Raw genomic sequence first — 16,577 nt, 5'->3', positions numbered from 1 at the left:
CACATTATACTTCCACTTGACGACGCTTAATTAGCCGCGTTTCAGTTGGAGCAGCCCTGTCTGGGGGAAAAGGAGAAAGCTCCTTTAATTAAAACAAGACAAACTCAACATGTGTTTGTTGGAACACGTGCCTGTGCCTCTTGCGAACTGTTTGTGTGTCTTTCGTGTGTGAGTGTGTGAGTTTAAATGTCTTTGCGTGTCTTTGCGTCTGTGAGCTCTTTCTCTCTCTCTTTGTCTCTCTCCATTTATCTATCTATCTACCATACACACACAAACAAACACACACACACACACACACACACACACACAATCACAGGCTGTGCTTTGACCCACGCTTGATATATTTCAACTGTGGCTACACCATGAGTCAGAGAGACCTGCCCAGACTACAGAGGAATGGATCGCTCCACTCGCCAATGGGCCGCAGCCTCTACTCAGGAAATGCACATCACACATAATACTTTCCTAAAACGAAAACAGATTCCCCCTCCTCCTCCTCCTCCTTCTTCTTCTCCTCCTACTGCTGCTGTTGCTGCTGCTGCCTCTCTCTCTCTCACTCACTCTTTTTCTCAACTCACTCACGGCTGCCTTTTTTCCAAAGAGGACGAAAAAACACACATACACTTCACCAGGACATTCTTTGAGCTTAAGACTTAAACCAAACTATTTATAACTTTTGTCCTCTCTTTTCCCTACCAATTCCCTCACTCACCAGGCGTTTGCCATGCATGTGTCTCAGTGCTGGTCTGTAGCTGAGGAAAAATAAAAGTTGTGCCTATAAAAATATACCCAAAAGTGGCATATGTTTTAGATTTTTATTGGCAAGAGAACTCAACAAATTGATCCTCAAATGCTCTGCAGTGGGGTGGGTTTATGTTCAGTGGAACATTGTTCAACAGGCTACAGAGGAGTGTGAGTGTGAGTGTGTGTGTGTGTGTGTGTGTGTGTGTACTGAAGTGGGCAGGCGCCGTAACTCTCGCACAGACGACTGGCTTTAATGGCCAGGGAGATGCGTGGCATAAAAAAAGCATTACTCTTTTTATTTCCCTTTGCTCATTCTGAACAGCTTTTTTATCCATCACCTGTGTGCCCCTCCACCCCCCTAAAGTGAGCAATCTCACTTCCTACTGCTCTCTGCTTGACACGCTGGCCTGCTGATTCAAATTTCATCTTCAAAAGCAATCTTGAGTGCAAGAGTTGCACTGATAAGTTTGACCGCTCACAGTTGCACATTGTTTCATACTCATGCAGTGGGAGTGAGAACACCAAGTGGCTCTGTGTGAGAACAACATACATTCAGACTCCTGCCATCAATATGAATGCAAGTTAAATGTTAAGTTAAATGCAAGTTCATATGTTATGAATTAAGTTCATTGTATATCAACTCTTATCACTTAAGTAATTGTGTAATAGTTCCCCCCTAGTTTTATATATCTAAACAAGATGACTAAATGATATATAGTCTCTATATCAGTCCTAAAATTCACATTCATTCATTACACAATTCTACACGTGCAATGCGAAATGTAATCAAATATGACTGCATACTTCCACAACAGAGACTATATGTGTCTATCTGTGGCATTACAGTCAAACATGGGCATGTTCATAATAAAGCATCTTCTCTTGTCCTAATGCATCCCTTGTTTTCAACCAACTGCCAAACTGCCATGTTTCCATTCAATTGCATCCTTCAATCAACCTCCTGTCTGCAAAGCCCACAAAAGCACCACCATAACAAAGAACAAAAACTTTTGGACATAATTTTGGAAATGGCCCGGATATATGGCTCCTGAAAAAAATTGCAATTTGGAGAAATAACTCCCCTAAATCCATTGTCTGCCTCATAATCTAGAGAGCTGCTGCTGATCTTTCAATAATGACTTTCAAAGTGGTAATTGTGCTCCAAGACAACTGAAGACAGGGTGGCTGGAAGCATTGCTCTTGAATCTTCCCACAAAATCACTATCTCCATCTCTGATTTCGTCTGGATGTTAAAGTGATGATAAATTGTTATTCAGGTATCCCTCATTTAAGTTAACGGCAGGTAGACCAGCCCCTTGCACACCACGCTACTGGATACGTTACATTGCGCCTCATTAAATGGTAGCCTTCTGGCACATTTTTTTCTTGGGAAGGATAAAATATCAATATTATTACGTAACCCATGAATAAAAATCAAGAAATATCTTCCGTTTCAACAAACTTGCTGCATGCATGGATGCATTGCTGTGCAATTGGTTTAAGTGACCTTCATGTCTGTGAAATGTGCATGTGGATTTTAAGGATATAGGTTATTACCAAGGCTCAGCCCATTGCCTGTCACTCTTTGTTGCCACGCTGCCTGAATACGTTGTATAATTTAACGATAAACACGCACCCTCCACCCCCCAAGGAGAAAAGAAACAGCACTGAACGATCGTAGATCTAGTGTCTGAGACAACACGTTGTTTGGTGTTGGTTTATAATGAGGCGTTACTCGTGTAACCATAAGTGAGGTGCATGCTAGATGATGCTCTAGGAATCTAGACAACACTGTAGTCTCCTCACCTCGTGTTAATGATTGGCAAATAACAGCACCAGAAATTTTTTCACCTTTGTACCCAAGACACAGTAGGGATACTATTAGGCTTTCCTGAATGTGTCCCTATTTAGTCTACTACTGGTGTTTCACATTGCATGTAGATTTGAAAGCATAATGTTTCACTGTACCAGGGAGAAAATGTTGGAATGGCAGTCTTCAAGGCTTGCCCCGTTAGCCACCCAATTCGCTGCTGTAGTCATAATCGTCCGCCGATGGGGTCGTCAGAGCAGGGCATGTCGAAATCCGTGATCGGTATCAGAACCGAGCAGGGGTGGCAAATCGGTTCCCTCACGAGTAAGCCACGCCACCGCTTCAGCACAGAGAGCTGACCGCCAGATCAACGATTTACCCTGTTCAGTAAAATTGTATCAACTGGCATAAGATAAAAAATGTATCTGGAGGGGGCGTGATGAGGGTAAAAGAAACAAAATATCGGCTAACCCCTCCTATATATTCCAAGAGCAGACTAATAGTTTGTTTTGTAAATCCAAGTATGTTCGCAGATTAGAGAAATCACACAATCCAGGTCAGGCGGTCCAAGCCTAATCATTTTCAGATGTAAAATATGTATCCGTGTTTTTAATCCCGGAGGGTAGAAATTGCAATCCGTGTCCATTCCAGTCTTTCTGTCGATAGTTTAACGATTAAATAACAGCATAATCCATACGAAGTTGACCTATTCAGATTTTTCCCAGTGATAAAATCCATGAAAATGAACAAATATAAATGTTTACAGAATCCAGTAACTTCTTTCAGATGATCCAGTCGTGGTTGTCACGTTTATTTCGCTCTGCCATGAACAATAAACAGCGTGCAAGTGTCTGCGACAAAATTTCCCAATAACTGGTAACGAAGAATGCAAAAAATCTATTCCGTCAGACCAACAAGCTTGTGCACCAGTTGTGATAGTTTTCGAGAATTGCAGGAGCTATTTATAGATTTGTTTTCTTACCGCCGCCGTGCAGTGTATCGCTGCTTGCCTACTACACAACAGGCAACAGAGAACAGGAATGTTTAATCCTTCTTTCACTTTGCAAATAAAACCAGTCTGCAGACAAACAGCGATAAAAATACCTGTCTCTCACGTTCAGCCATCCGCGCTTGTTACAAACCCAAACGTCGTCTCGCGAACAAATGTTTCAATCTTAAGATAAAAATGTTCTCATTTCTCCAACAAACCAAAAAGTATTGTCGGTCCACCATCAGGAAAACGGCAGTAGGCTACAGCGCACCAAGGTTTAAAAAAATCCTTCCTTCCTTTCTGTTTTATATCATTACGAAACGTCCTCCCCAGATATTAGGCTGCAGCTGAAAGATTTCTTTTGCTTGTTACAAGTAACAATAGCAGCAGTAATGTGTATCACAAAGACGATGACAGCCCAGAAATGGAGGCAATCCTCTGGCGTTATGATTAACAAATAAATGCAGCCATCTGACCAAAGCGGACGAAATTGGTTATCTCCTTCAAATCAGCCAGAAATCAAGCAGAGGTTTGTTTGAATAATTGTAAGAAAAAACCGTCCAGAATATGCCAGCCAGCAATCACTCCAATCCATCGGGTTAAGACACAGTGACTCCCTTTTGAGGCATTGTTTATATCTCAGTGTCTTTACTGTAACATTCGTAAGTGAGCGTATGTGTGTATGTATGAATATGTGTGACTCCCACTTTGTGTGTGTATGTGTGTGTGTAACTGCTTACGCTAACAGCCGCTAGCTGCCTCGCTCACAATCCGACAGCCCACCACGCATAGCGATGTAATGGCGGCCGGCAGTGTATGAGGGAGACTCGCTTTCCCATTTGGCAAAGTAGAGCACTCACGTGATCAAAGCAAAGGATTACAGCAGTGGTTTAGCATCTTTGATACACGCCTTGTTGCGACGCTAGAGGCGCCCGTTCCGAGTTTACACCCTTGCTACCAGTCATGGATGATCATCACAAAAGTTCTATACTAAAACACTGCTTAAAACATTTCCCCCCAGTCATCAGGAAAAAAATAATTGCCATTATGATCTATCATAAGAAAAGAAAAAACTTCAGTAGTTAGCTGTAGAACTGTCCTAATCACAGAAGCCACTTCCCTAGAATTTAAACATCTTTAGCCTTAGCCTATTTCACACAGTGGATAATTAAAACATTTTTTTAAATTAAAACGTTTAATTTCACAAACGTAGCTGATATTTTAATTAGGCTATTGGTTCTAAAGCCGAACAGATTTAGGCCTACTGGAATTGTGTCGCCCCAAGAAATGGGCAAATTAGAGAGAGGAGAGCTGTGTCCAGTTACTTCCATCAGGGGTCAAAGGCTTTATGTGTGTGCTGAAGCTGAGGCCATCCCCCAATGCTGAAATTCAGACAAAAGCCCAGAGAAGGAATGAGTTCCACCATCCCCATGAATCCCTGCATCTGCTGGACCGGCAGAAGACATTATGCATTACATTTGTTATTATATTAGCAACACAAACATCACCGGACAAGTCATGCAACTGAATTATTTTAAAAGTTGATCACTGCAATCCAAAGGATTGCTTATTGTGTGTGTGTGTGTGTGTGTGTGTGTGTGTGTGTGTGTGTGTGTGTGTGTTTGAGAGTGAGAGAGAGGGAGTGAGAATAAAAAAGAAAAAAAAACATGAGGCGCAGTCAGGGATTTCGCAGGAAGTAGTGTTTGTTTGTGTTTATGTTTATGTTTAAATTTAGTAGCAGACGCTTTTGTGTAAAAAAGTATACATCATATTTTAACCAAGGACCAAACGAAACACCACAGAGAGGTCTCACCCCTACCTCCAGTATTCCTAGAGAAATTCCACGCAGAGTTTCCTTTTTGTTTGGGGGACAGGCTGCCCCAACTTCATTCACACAAACGCATTGCATGTTGGCTTTGCTTAGACATTTTGGTAACAGGTCCCAAGCTTACAGGATAAAAGCAACCTTTTGCACTTTTGCACATTTTTCAGTTGTGGGTCGAGACCTGGCCCTGACAGGTAAAAATGAGGAGGTTTTATTCAACAAGCAGCACACTTCTGTGTCACATTGTGCAGGAAGTTCTGAATGGCCCACTGAATTACATGTTTCCAGACCAAGGCAGTCCATAAGCAAACGTCTGCATTTGTTATTTTGGTGTTCTTGCATCGGAAGCAATACCGGATACCCAAATACATGCGTATAAGCATTGAAAAAGCATTTGAAGTTTAGTTTAGTTTAATTTATTTATTTAGCACACATTAACATTAAATGGTGCAAGGAGGGAACGAAGCCCAATGGGCTTGTACAGAGCTCCACCCCTTTCAATAATCACACTTAATCATGTACGGCTGACAAATAAACCATGAGAGGGGATAAAGTACAAATATAATCAATGACAATAAGGGAAAAGAAAAAACAACAGGAGACAAAATACAAAAATCATCCAAAATGGATGGAAGAAGATGTGGCAGATCTATGGATTTGAAGGATGCATTAGAAATGTTAGATAGTATAATGACAAGAATTGAAGCAGGCAGGAATTAAGTAGATGATTCATGACAGGAGAAGATGTTTTTAAGCTGTTTTTTAAAGAAAGAGTGGGAAGCTATGGCTCTTAATGTGGGAGGTAATCCATTCCATAGTATGGGGCCTCTGTATGGCATATTAAATTGGTGATGAGATGAGTGAGTGAAGGGTACAAATAAATTATTATTGTGGCTGTGTCTAGTGCGATGAGAATGTATGTCTAATGACCGGGTAAAGAAAGATTGAAGGGAGGCCGGAAGATCTTGGGTACTGTAAATGAACTTGTGAATGAACAAACGAATCTGGTAAGTATTCAGTTTGTGAATAGGTAGAATAGAGAAATTAATAAAAAAGTGGTGCTGACGGAGCATATCTGTTTGAATGTGAAATAAATCTTAGGAACTTTTTTGAATAATGCATAATTTCTTGAGATGGTTTGGATATGAAGCTGCCCAGACCATGTTACAGTAGTTTAAATATGGAAACAAAAGAGTAAAGAGTTAAGTAAGCAGAGGGATGAATTAGAGGACAGACTTTTCTTAATATACCCATCATCTTTGTGGACCTTTTGCAGACAAGGTCTATATGGTTTGTCCAATTAAGTCTTTCATCTACTAGTACTCCCAAGAATTTTGTTGCTTTTACTTGCATGATTTCTGCTCCACTGATAAATATTTCAGCTAACTCTTTGGGGTACGACTTATTTGTGCTGCAAAAGATCATAAAGTTACATTTCTTCACATTTAACGTTAACTTAAGTTGAAACCATTTAGAAATAACAGATAATTCATCATTTACACTGTCAATCAAATACTTAAAATCATTATGAGTTGCTATAAGATTAGTATCATCAGCAAATAATACAGGAAGAAGCTGTTCACAGGTCATGGCTAGGTCATTTATATAGATCAGAAATAATAATGGGCCCAGAATAGATCCCTGTGGCACCCCATGAATAATTCTGGACTTGGTAGAATTATAACCATTAACTGATACATATTGTTCTCTGTTTTTTAAGTAATTTGAGAACCAGCTCAGGGCAATATCTTTAATGCCATATCTATTTAATTTGTCAATCAAAACACTGTGATTGACAGTGTCAAATGCTTTGCTTAAGTCGAGGAAGATCCCGATGGCATACTTCCTGTTATCCATGGCAGATGAGATAATATTGGTAAGCTGGAGTAACGCATGTTCTGTCGAGTGTTTCTTACGAAATCCATACTGGTGCTCATATAGAATGTTGTTCTCATTTAAGTGCTTGGATAATCTTGTGTAAACTAATTTCTCTAATAACTTAGAAATGCAAGGCAGGATGGATATAGGTCGATAATTTCCAAAGTCGTCTGCCACACCTGTCTTAAAGATGGGAATGACTTTGGCGATTTTTAAATCATGGGGAATAACCCCAGAGTGAAAGAGTAAGAATATGGGTTATGGGCTTAACTAAATAATCAGCAGTTTCTTTAATCAAAGAGCTCTTAATACCATCATGCCCCGGCGCAGAATTGTTTAGTCCCATGATAGTATCAAGAACTTCCTGTGCAGTTGGAGGACTAAAGTTATTGAGAGAAGCACATTGCCCCCTTATCAAGTGACAAGGGTTCTCATCAATATGCAATATACTGGAAGCCAGATCAGAGCTAATATTAACGAAAAAAATTGTTAAAACCATCAGCAATTTCGTTGGGGTTTGAAAAGAGCCTCTCTTTCCCACGCATCTCTGCGGGTACAGATGCTGCTGATTTTTTCCTATTCAATATATTATTAATGAGGTTCCACGTTTTGCTATCATTTGAAGCATGTGAGAATTTCTCTGCATAGTACTTTTTTTTCTCTTTCAGCTATACATTTGTTTTTGTATTTCTTATAGGTTTCTATGTTAGAAGGGGTTGAGTTAGCAATAGCTTTCTTATAGAGTTTATTTTTTTTACGAGAGCGTTTCTTAAGATCAGTTATCCAAGGTTTCCCTTTAGAGAATTTCATTTTAGATTTAAGGCTGATAACTGAGAGTTATTGGTTATCCATTGGTTATCCATTTACACGTGTGCTCCCTGACTGAGATCAGGCAAAATTCAGGCAAATATCAAGGAGAACAGAGGACACCAGTTAAGGCTCACACAAATGGCAACGCACATTGTGCTATTTTTCTGATGATAGTCATGTATACGACAACTGTATTGTAAAATCACACCTGATACATTAAGTGTTCCAGTGACTCAGGCAGATGTCGTTTGGAACTGTGCCTTTCCTCACAGGGTTCAAAAGAATCACAGGAAAGAGATATGAATCAGAAAGTGGGAGCTTAGCCTATCAGTTATTGATCCTGCAAGCTCAAGGAACATAGCCGAATTCATTTGTAGCTTCTACTCCACCCCCCCCCCCCCCCACACACACACACACACACACACACCTCCTCCCTTTACTGTCTGTTACTTTTTCTCTCTTTTCTTGTTCAATATCTCCTTCAGGCTTCTAAAGCACTCTCTAAAGTATCTCCACACCTTTGTAGTGTGAAGTCTCTAAGCTCATACAGTGAAGTGCTTTCCACTTTAATAAATCTATTGAATATTACACTCTCAAACTTAGCCATGTGTCCAGTATGGGTATTAAGTGCAGAGGAATACGTGCACACTAATGGCTGTGTGAGCAGCATGTCTAGACCTGGTAACTAGGCTTTGTAAGGTGGTGCATTCTCTCTGTGTGACTATATTCCTTTTGATCTGGTGGCATTCCTGAATATTTTAAGAGTTGTGGGACACTGATGGTTAAATTCTTCCAGGAACTGTTTTCTTGAAGATCAAAGCATCTCTGGACTACTTGACAGAAGTATATTGTAATAAACCTCTGTGGAATTCAATGTGATTCAAGTTTCTTTTTTTACACAAAATATGTTTTAGGCCCCATGACTGCTAATGCAGATTATTTATTATTATTATTATAAATTTATTATTTTGAGCTTGTGCTCATTTGTAATTATTTACACAGCTATCACTCACATCAACACATTTCCTTATTCAGTAACAAGGTAAGAGTAGGCATATACCTTTTTACCAGGATAACACATTCTTCCTCGACTGCTGGCATGAAGACGTGCAATCTAGTTTCTGTTGAGAAAAGCCCATTAGCACAGCTTCTTTTATGAGAACAGGTTAATACTGCGGCAAATTGACTAAAAAAACATTCCCTACAATCACATCCCATCTCTCTTTCTCTATCTCTCTCGCTCTCTCTCTCCCTCTCTTTGGTTCTCTCCCTCACTCTCCGACCACTCCAAACACCTAAAATGGCATTTCCTAGAGAAGGGCCTGTCTGGGGGAAGAATAGATGGTATGCATTATAATGAACAGGGGCTGACACCGGCCCATCCATCATTCTGCCCAGGAAAATTATAGTGGTCCAGCCAGAGAGAGAGAGAGAGCCACTCAGGGCCACTTCCCAAGGCACTAGGGCTGGCTAGAGGTCCTGAGCCCTTTCGTAAGACCGTCGTTGCCCCGGTAGCAAACTCATCAACCTCCTGCCTCAGTCCCCTATTTCCCCCCACGACTCCACAATGCCACGGAGAGGATCAATAGTTTTAAAACCGTCTTTGTGTTTAATTCTTTCTTTGTAGTCAATGTGTGTTTTTTCTCTCCCTTCCTAAACAATTTCTTGTTAATTTCCAGCTCCTCATAAAACAGAACTGCTGTCTGACTTTCCTCTGATGAATGACGAGTGTCTTTGTCTCCCTGTTGTTTATGACTTGGGCTGCTAATTAATGCCATGCGTGTCTGTGTTTTTGAAAGGAATGTGCAACCCTTGCCAAGGTACTCTCAATCTGCATCTAGTCTGCTGTGCCCAATATAATTCCCCTTGATTTGGCATTATTTCTGGCATATGGTGGTTATTTAATTTTATGTACTTTTCACATTCCTTCGTCGGCGCTCCCAATGTTTGTCTCTGAGCTCAGAGAAGAGAAAAAACAGTGTTTTAATTACGGTGAGTGAAATTACTCACTTAATGCTTTAGATACATTTGTTTTTGGCCCCGCTTCTGTTGTGCAGATTGCGGTCTACCACTTATCCCCATCCGTTTAGCTTGTGCCAGCAATCATATCTCAGAAGGCTTTTCCCCTTTCATACAGGCCCCAAACAGTGCTGTCGGCATTTGCCTGCGTGATTTGTTCGGAAGTCCTTTGTCACTATAGCGGCACATCCATTTTTGAGCCTATATACAACATTCATCATTACACCAGTAAATATTCCTAAATTCTTCTGGTATTCTTCACAGTTCTTGTCAGACCCTGAGAGTGTTTTGTTTTGCACGATAACCTAACCTTATACAGAAAGCTACTTGTTTTGTATTTAATAAATGGTCAACACCTTGTCAAACTCACTGATTTTCACATGGCCACATTGGCTGCACACAGGCTGTGGACAGACACCAGATTATTGATCTCCTCCTCATCCTTCTGAGTCTGTTGCATTCATCCATTATTGATTTAGTGCTATTTACTGCTCTGTTATCTGACCACTCTGGAATTTGCGTGCTTCTGCTCCTTTTTCTATCACGGCTGAAATTTAGATGTGCTTGACACCTGATCTTTCCTGTGTGTTCAGACCGCCTTTCGATAATGTTTATACTTGCCCCCATATTTACACATGCATCCTATATACAGACCTGAATCAAACCCTACTATGGTATAGGGATCCCTGGGAGCAAGTGAAAGGATTTATTAATTGTTCCGATTTTAATTTCCGTACAAGATGTCATGAGGCTCTAACGTCTCTCAACCAGTCTTCTTTTCACAGCCACTGGACCCCACACTTAATTTCCCCATGAGGAAAACTGGTCTTAGCCTTAAGCTGACCTCAATAAATTAAGCCTGTTTAGATAAAACACTTTACTTATTACCTCCAGAGTGACCTCTCGCCCACCCCTGACCAAGAGACAACGAGTTGTGATCAGCGGCATTATTATTGAATGATATACAGTATCCGTTTTCTCCACAACAGCACACAGTACATGTAATGCTAAAACTCAATACTGCTGGCAGTCAGAGCATCAGTCACAAAACTCTTATCCATCCCCATTTGAGCAGCAGCAGGCGGCAGGGGCTTCAGTTGTGACAGAGGGGAGGGGGAGACCGACTGTGTCTTTAAGGAGAGATTTACAGGGTGAAAAGAGAGAGAAAGACTGGCACGCTGAATAGGGATGTCTTCACAATTGCACAGGAGCAGCAGATCAAAGGGGACAAATCCCCTGAATGTCTCCGAAATGACTGATCAGTCTGGATGAATAATTTCTTATTTCCAGCTAAAGGGTCTCTCTTTTTTCGTTCACAGTTATAATAACAGCAGCACAAAATAATATTGGTGCTAATGGTTTTATTACCACTAGAGTTGTATTTTATCTGACATTCATATCTCTTTCCAATTTAACATGCATATTCATTTTTTCTAGTATAGGGAACTGTCTGAGTTATTCTAGCAAAACCATTCTTCTAAGGAGCTTGAGGAATTGTGATAGAGCAAGTGGATGTCTGCAGCTTCAACAGTCTTCTGTTGTGCATGTGTTTGTGTGTATGAACACACATAGGGGTGAAGGGGAACCCTCTTGCCCACTTGTGGCCTTCAATACAAGGCACAAATCAAAGAGGTCTGTGGCCATCGAAGTGACAGATGAACAATGTTCCCATTCTCCTAGCCCCTCTGAACACCCCCATCCATCACTGGCGGAGAGATTAATTCAATTCATCAGCTCTTTGTCTCCTTGGGCCTCCTAATGTGACCTGATATTGCTCAGGGGTGCCTCATAATAAATGTTTGTGGATTTGATCTGGGACCGCCTTTCTCACAACCGAATTAAAACATTACTCTTAGCTGCGCACCACTACATGTTCCCGCTGTGGCCGCAGTTGTTACTGCTTCGCCCTTCCCGAACATGCCAATAGCAGCAGAATTTCAATTATTCTAATGAGCGGGAAAAAAGGGGCAGCCGCAGGCAAGGAAAAGTGGAGGAAACGAAACACGGGGATACAGGGGTTTGGAGAGAAAGATGGGCGCTCGGGGAAACGGTGAGAGAGAGATTGTTGATGATGGTTGTGGCGGCATAGTGAGCTCACCTCATTTCTCCAGCCTTCAGAAGCATTCAGTAAGATGTCGCCTATGCGTTAATGGGCTATTGCCTCTTGGCTCAGAGGAGTTTTACTGTCAATTATTTTGGCTCCAACTAAGATCCAATTGGGTAAATAATAAAAAACAATACAAATGAAGATTGAAGTTATATTCATCATGGGAAATAATTTAAAAGGCCCGTGTGGAGAGGTGGGTAACCGGGTTTAAACTTCTGTCTGTGTTGCTGATGCTGTGACAATAGGCTAGCATAGGCCTACTCCATCTTGTAGGCTAATGATTGTTAATAAGAACCCAATAACGACTTCTATGTTTGGGCTGACTCTAAACTGCCTGATTGCATCACCTTCATGAAAACACATTTATTAGCTTTTAACAACAAATGCGCATGCAACTGCAAATGATCAGAACACAAGGCGGCTGCATCCATTTAACAACTGCTTTCCCTCTCCATCCACTTCATTTTTATGCGCCCCTCCCCTGCCGCGTCCTTCTGTTGAGACATTTTTTTCCACCGTGTGCATCAAACCCAGGCTTTCCCAGGAGATCCGCTCGCTGCCAACTCCTGGAATCGCTGGCTGCGTAAACCAGCCATGCAGGCTCTCGTCTTTGACAGGCGCACAATTGATACAGTAGTGATCGCGGAGCCCCCTTGTGGATTAAACAGCGAACTGTACTGACAAGGTCAAGGGTATTCTTTTCTGTTTAGTCAGGTAACATGGCTAAAAGACCGAGGTGTTAAAATTCCGAAAATAATCACAGTGTTGTCTTTAAAAGAGCGAGGGAAATGTACAGAATCAAGTTCAGCAATATGAAGTAAGGACTTTATTCAATGTTCTTACATGCGTCTTTGGCTCCAGACATTGAACCATTGAATATTAAACACATTTAGCCATTATGGGAGGCAATGGATCTCATTAAACTAATATAAGGCACTGCTAATATTAGATGCTTTCTCTTTGACATTCAGTGATAGTTCATAGCCAGCTAAAAAGTAATTACGTTCGAAATAGAATTCAACAGCCATTACAACCACTCATTTGAAGGGGGGGGGGGGGGGGGGAAGAATGACAATCAGAGTTCCTTAGTTAATATTTATTTAATAGGTCCCTGCTGGGACGGTACCCAAGCCTGCCACCCCTCCATATACAGAGATAATAGCTCAGTGCCAGAGTTCCCGTTGCAATTAGTAAGACCACAGGCACAGCCACGACGAGGAGCCAGAATACGGTTGAACCTGAAATAAAGTACAAATATTTACATGTAGAAAACGGCAGAGACTTTTTTTTTTATTATTATTATTATTATTATTATTATTATTATTATTATTATTATTATTATTATTATTATTATTATTATTATTATTATTATATAGATAATACACACACAAATATTATACAACAAATACAAATTTTCTTCATTACATTTCCACACCAGCATTACATATGTTGGCGTATGCATGCAAAACAAACCTTCTGGACCTTTCCAAGTGGAATCTTTCCTTGACTCATGGAGAATTCTTATAGGACCAACTGCAACATTCTGCCACAGTCCTCCTGGAGAAAATACAATTGAAAGAGACTCAAACTGAGTGGGAGACTTGAGGGTATCCCAACATTTGAAAAAGGGCAATTAAATAACTGAACGTACTTGCTCTTTGTTGGCATATGGAGTCACAGCAACTGCAAAGATCACTTCGAGAAGGATCATCGAGCAGCTCCCATTTCCGCTCGTCCTTCCTGTAGTAGCAGGCCTTCATGTCAACATCGAGGTTTTGGGCCTGCCATGAAACCAGCTTGCAGTGGAGGTAGACCTGGGAACATGGAGTATCAATGAAGTTCAAAATGCAAGTCAGTGCGTAAATGTCAACGAGGCATACACACAAGGATGCATTTAAATTCACACCTCCTCTGTGTCAGCAAAGCCGAATGCAGCTAGAGAAAGACGGATTTCAGAGGGTTTCTCTCTGGGCAGAAATGTTGCGTTTCCATATTTGCTTTCTAGTAGACACCTTGGAAAAGACAAATAAAACATTTACAATATTCAGTTAACCTTTGTGACATTCAGAATATATGTTAAGCTGATATTTTGCATAACTGCCCAGTTTGTTTAGTTATAAAATGGTTTGGTGTAAAGCATTGCCACAACAAGTAGAACATGTACACTTAGGTTGTAGAGAACTCAGAATTTCAGGATTCCCCTCCCTGCGTTTAATTAGGAGAATTATGTTTAGTGATTAAAAGCTCAAATCAGGGTGGAGAGGATGCATGACACAGCCATAGCTAAACATGGGCAAATATGGTGGCAACATGGGTATTGATGAAGACACATAACATATCAATGGTGTAAAACCAGAGGTAAAGCTTTGATTAACTAGGACACTTAATTCATAAATAACATAATGGTGTTAAACCAGGGGTAAAGCATTTTTTGGGCCGTTTTCCCTATTCATAGAGATCTGTATCGAAGTGCTCTTTTAGCTTTAGACGGCCCCTTACTGTCAAGTGCATTTCTGATGGATGGAGACACCCTGAGCAGCAGAACATGCCTACCCTTCGTCTGTGATTATAGTGTAGGTCTCGTTGGCCAGGTATGGGTCTGAAGACTCAGTCATAACACACTCATTCAGGAAGATCTGCTGTGGTTCATCTGTCCGTACAGCCACGGTGGCCCTGAGCGAGATCTTGGAGCCCACGGTAAAGGTAGTGGAGGGCGCTGGGCCACTGTAGTCATCTGGAGCAGCATAAAAATCAAAGAGGGCATCAAATGGACCAAAAAAAAAACCCCATAGTATTTGACTAATGGCACAGACATAATGCGGCAACCAAAACACAAATCTTTTAGTTGATCCAAGTCACATTTCTTTTGAGGTGTGGATGGCAAAATGGCCTTTTAAATAAAGCAAAGTTACACCAGCTCTCATCAGGTTTGCCAGGATGAGCCAAAGCACCCATGTCAGAGCTGTACTTTAAGTCTGAGGACCCAAGTCTGGCACTAAAACACATTTGCCACTCATTTTTGTGCATTAGTTAATTTGTTGCAGATCTAAGCCAGCCCACCTGCCTCTGAAAGGACCATATTTGGTTGCTGATACCATTAAAACGGTCATAACAACCCAGCCAATGTGAGGTTAAAAGAGTATTTGCCTCAGAGAGCAAGAGAAAAGTACAGTGACAACCACATCCACTAACCATTCATTAGTTCCATGCTGAAAACCGCTTTCTCTTCATTTGTCCCCGGTATGCCTGGCTGAGCAGCCAACAATGCAGGCCTACGGAACATAAACAAGGATCAAGTGTTACAGCCACCAGAGCATGGATAGTCACTCAAACCTACGCTGTTTGCATACACACACACACCGGTCAAAAACACAATCCACAATATGAAATACAGATGGAACTGCAGAGTTTGGTCTGTAGGATAGCAAATTCATGAAGATGATCTTATCTTCAAACACCTGAAAAGCAAAAAAAAAAAAAAAGGAATAAGATTCAGTGAACTGATAAGCCTACAATTCTTGATAGGTCACAAATAGTTTGCAGGCTTACCGCTCTCTGGAAGAGACAGTCGTTAAATCCAACATGGAAGAGCACCCCATCCTCATTCACACTTGAGGGGAGACAGTTACCCAGGAGAAACATATACGGGTTTTGGACTTGCTCTTGCGTCAGTTTCTGGGGCCATTTTATTGTGACTGCATCAGGTCTACAGTCCAAATTAAAACCTCCTGAAAATCAGAAAATTAAAAACTAACTTCCATTCTATTTTAACATTAGCTCACGCAAACGCCTTATAGGTCTCAGAGGAATAGGTTCTCAGGTTTAAGTCACTCGTTATGGTAATTGACACCTACAACCAAATCAAGGAACTTTTCATGATTAATTCACTAAATAAAAACAGAGTTAATTTACATTACACAGGTATATGACTGTATTACCATCTTGAGCAAGGCAAGCTGCAACCAGGATCAAAATGACGCCTTGCTGTAGAAAGCACATCTTTTGGCCCTACTGACAGTGTTGACACTGCTCGGCTTTTGTCAGCTAATGATAGTAAAGTAAATCAAAATGATGGGCGGCAGCTGGAAGCCTACCAAGATCTGCCTCCAACAAGACCCAATTAATCAATTCAAGAAGCTCAGTGCAGACACAATTAATCAATTACAGCTGGATGTGTTTTGGAACGCAAGCTCATGTGATTAAATGCAGACTGTCTCTGGGCTTTAAAGCCTGTATCAGGTACACTTTTATGCTAAAACATGACCGATCAAAACATGCTGTTCCATTTAGTAAATGATAAATGAGACAATAATATGACACTCTTTATATTAAGGGCGCTAACATTCAGCATTTAACACATGGTCATTTCAAAATGTAGCCTATTATTTGACTA

The 16,577-nt window shown here is 40.9% G+C and overlaps 2 protein-coding genes across 5 annotated transcripts in view; both read right to left on the bottom strand.

Annotated features, from left to right (window-relative positions):
- Positions 1-4,315, bottom strand: part of LOC121680339 (mediator of RNA polymerase II transcription subunit 13-like) — a 95,833-nt gene extending 91,518 nt beyond the window's left edge. For all 3 annotated transcript variants that reach the window (XM_042059668.1, XM_042059670.1, XM_042059669.1), the window contains exon 1: positions 2,713-4,315. In XM_042059668.1, the coding sequence (XP_041915602.1) occupies positions 2,713-2,784 (72 nt within the window). In that variant the 5' untranslated portion in view covers positions 2,785-4,315. The remainder of the gene's footprint in view (positions 1-2,712) is intronic.
- An 8,950-nt stretch (positions 4,316-13,265) lies between these two features.
- Positions 13,266-16,267, bottom strand: LOC121680373 (zona pellucida sperm-binding protein 3-like). 2 transcript variants are annotated; one of them, XM_042059732.1, is made up of 9 exons: positions 16,123-16,267; positions 15,734-15,912; positions 15,545-15,642; positions 15,377-15,456; positions 14,738-14,918; positions 14,091-14,196; positions 13,836-13,998; positions 13,658-13,741; positions 13,266-13,422 (listed from the first exon to the last, which is right to left on the bottom strand). In XM_042059732.1, the coding sequence occupies exons 1-9, from the start codon at positions 16,181-16,183 to the stop codon at positions 13,274-13,276; spliced, it is 1,101 nt and encodes a 366-aa protein (XP_041915666.1). In that variant the 5' UTR covers positions 16,184-16,267; the 3' UTR covers positions 13,266-13,273. The 2 variants fall into 2 exon arrangements, with proteins under 2 accessions (XP_041915666.1, XP_041915667.1); XM_042059733.1 differs by lacking the exon at positions 15,545-15,642.
- Positions 16,268-16,577: the final 310 nt, after the last annotated feature.

Source organism: Alosa sapidissima, chromosome 13 (genome assembly GCF_018492685.1).
Source record: "Alosa sapidissima isolate fAloSap1 chromosome 13, fAloSap1.pri, whole genome shotgun sequence".
NCBI lineage: Eukaryota > Metazoa > Chordata > Actinopteri > Clupeiformes > Clupeidae > Alosa > Alosa sapidissima.
The sequence above is the reverse complement of the archived record's forward strand: the minus strand, read 5'-3'. Positions and strand labels throughout refer to the sequence as shown.

Coding starts and splice junctions, on each gene's coding strand:
- LOC121680373 (XM_042059732.1), bottom strand. CDS start 16,183: ATGTGCTTTCTACAGCAAGGCGTCATTTTGATCCTGGTTGCAGCTTGC. Junction 15,643..15,733: donor ACTGTCTCTTCCAGAGAGCG/GTAAGCCTGCAA, acceptor TTTGCTTTTCAG/GTGTTTGAAGATAAGATCAT. Junction 14,197..14,737: donor ACTATAATCACAGACGAAGG/GTAGGCATGTTC, acceptor GTCTTTTCCAAG/GTGTCTACTAGAAAGCAAAT.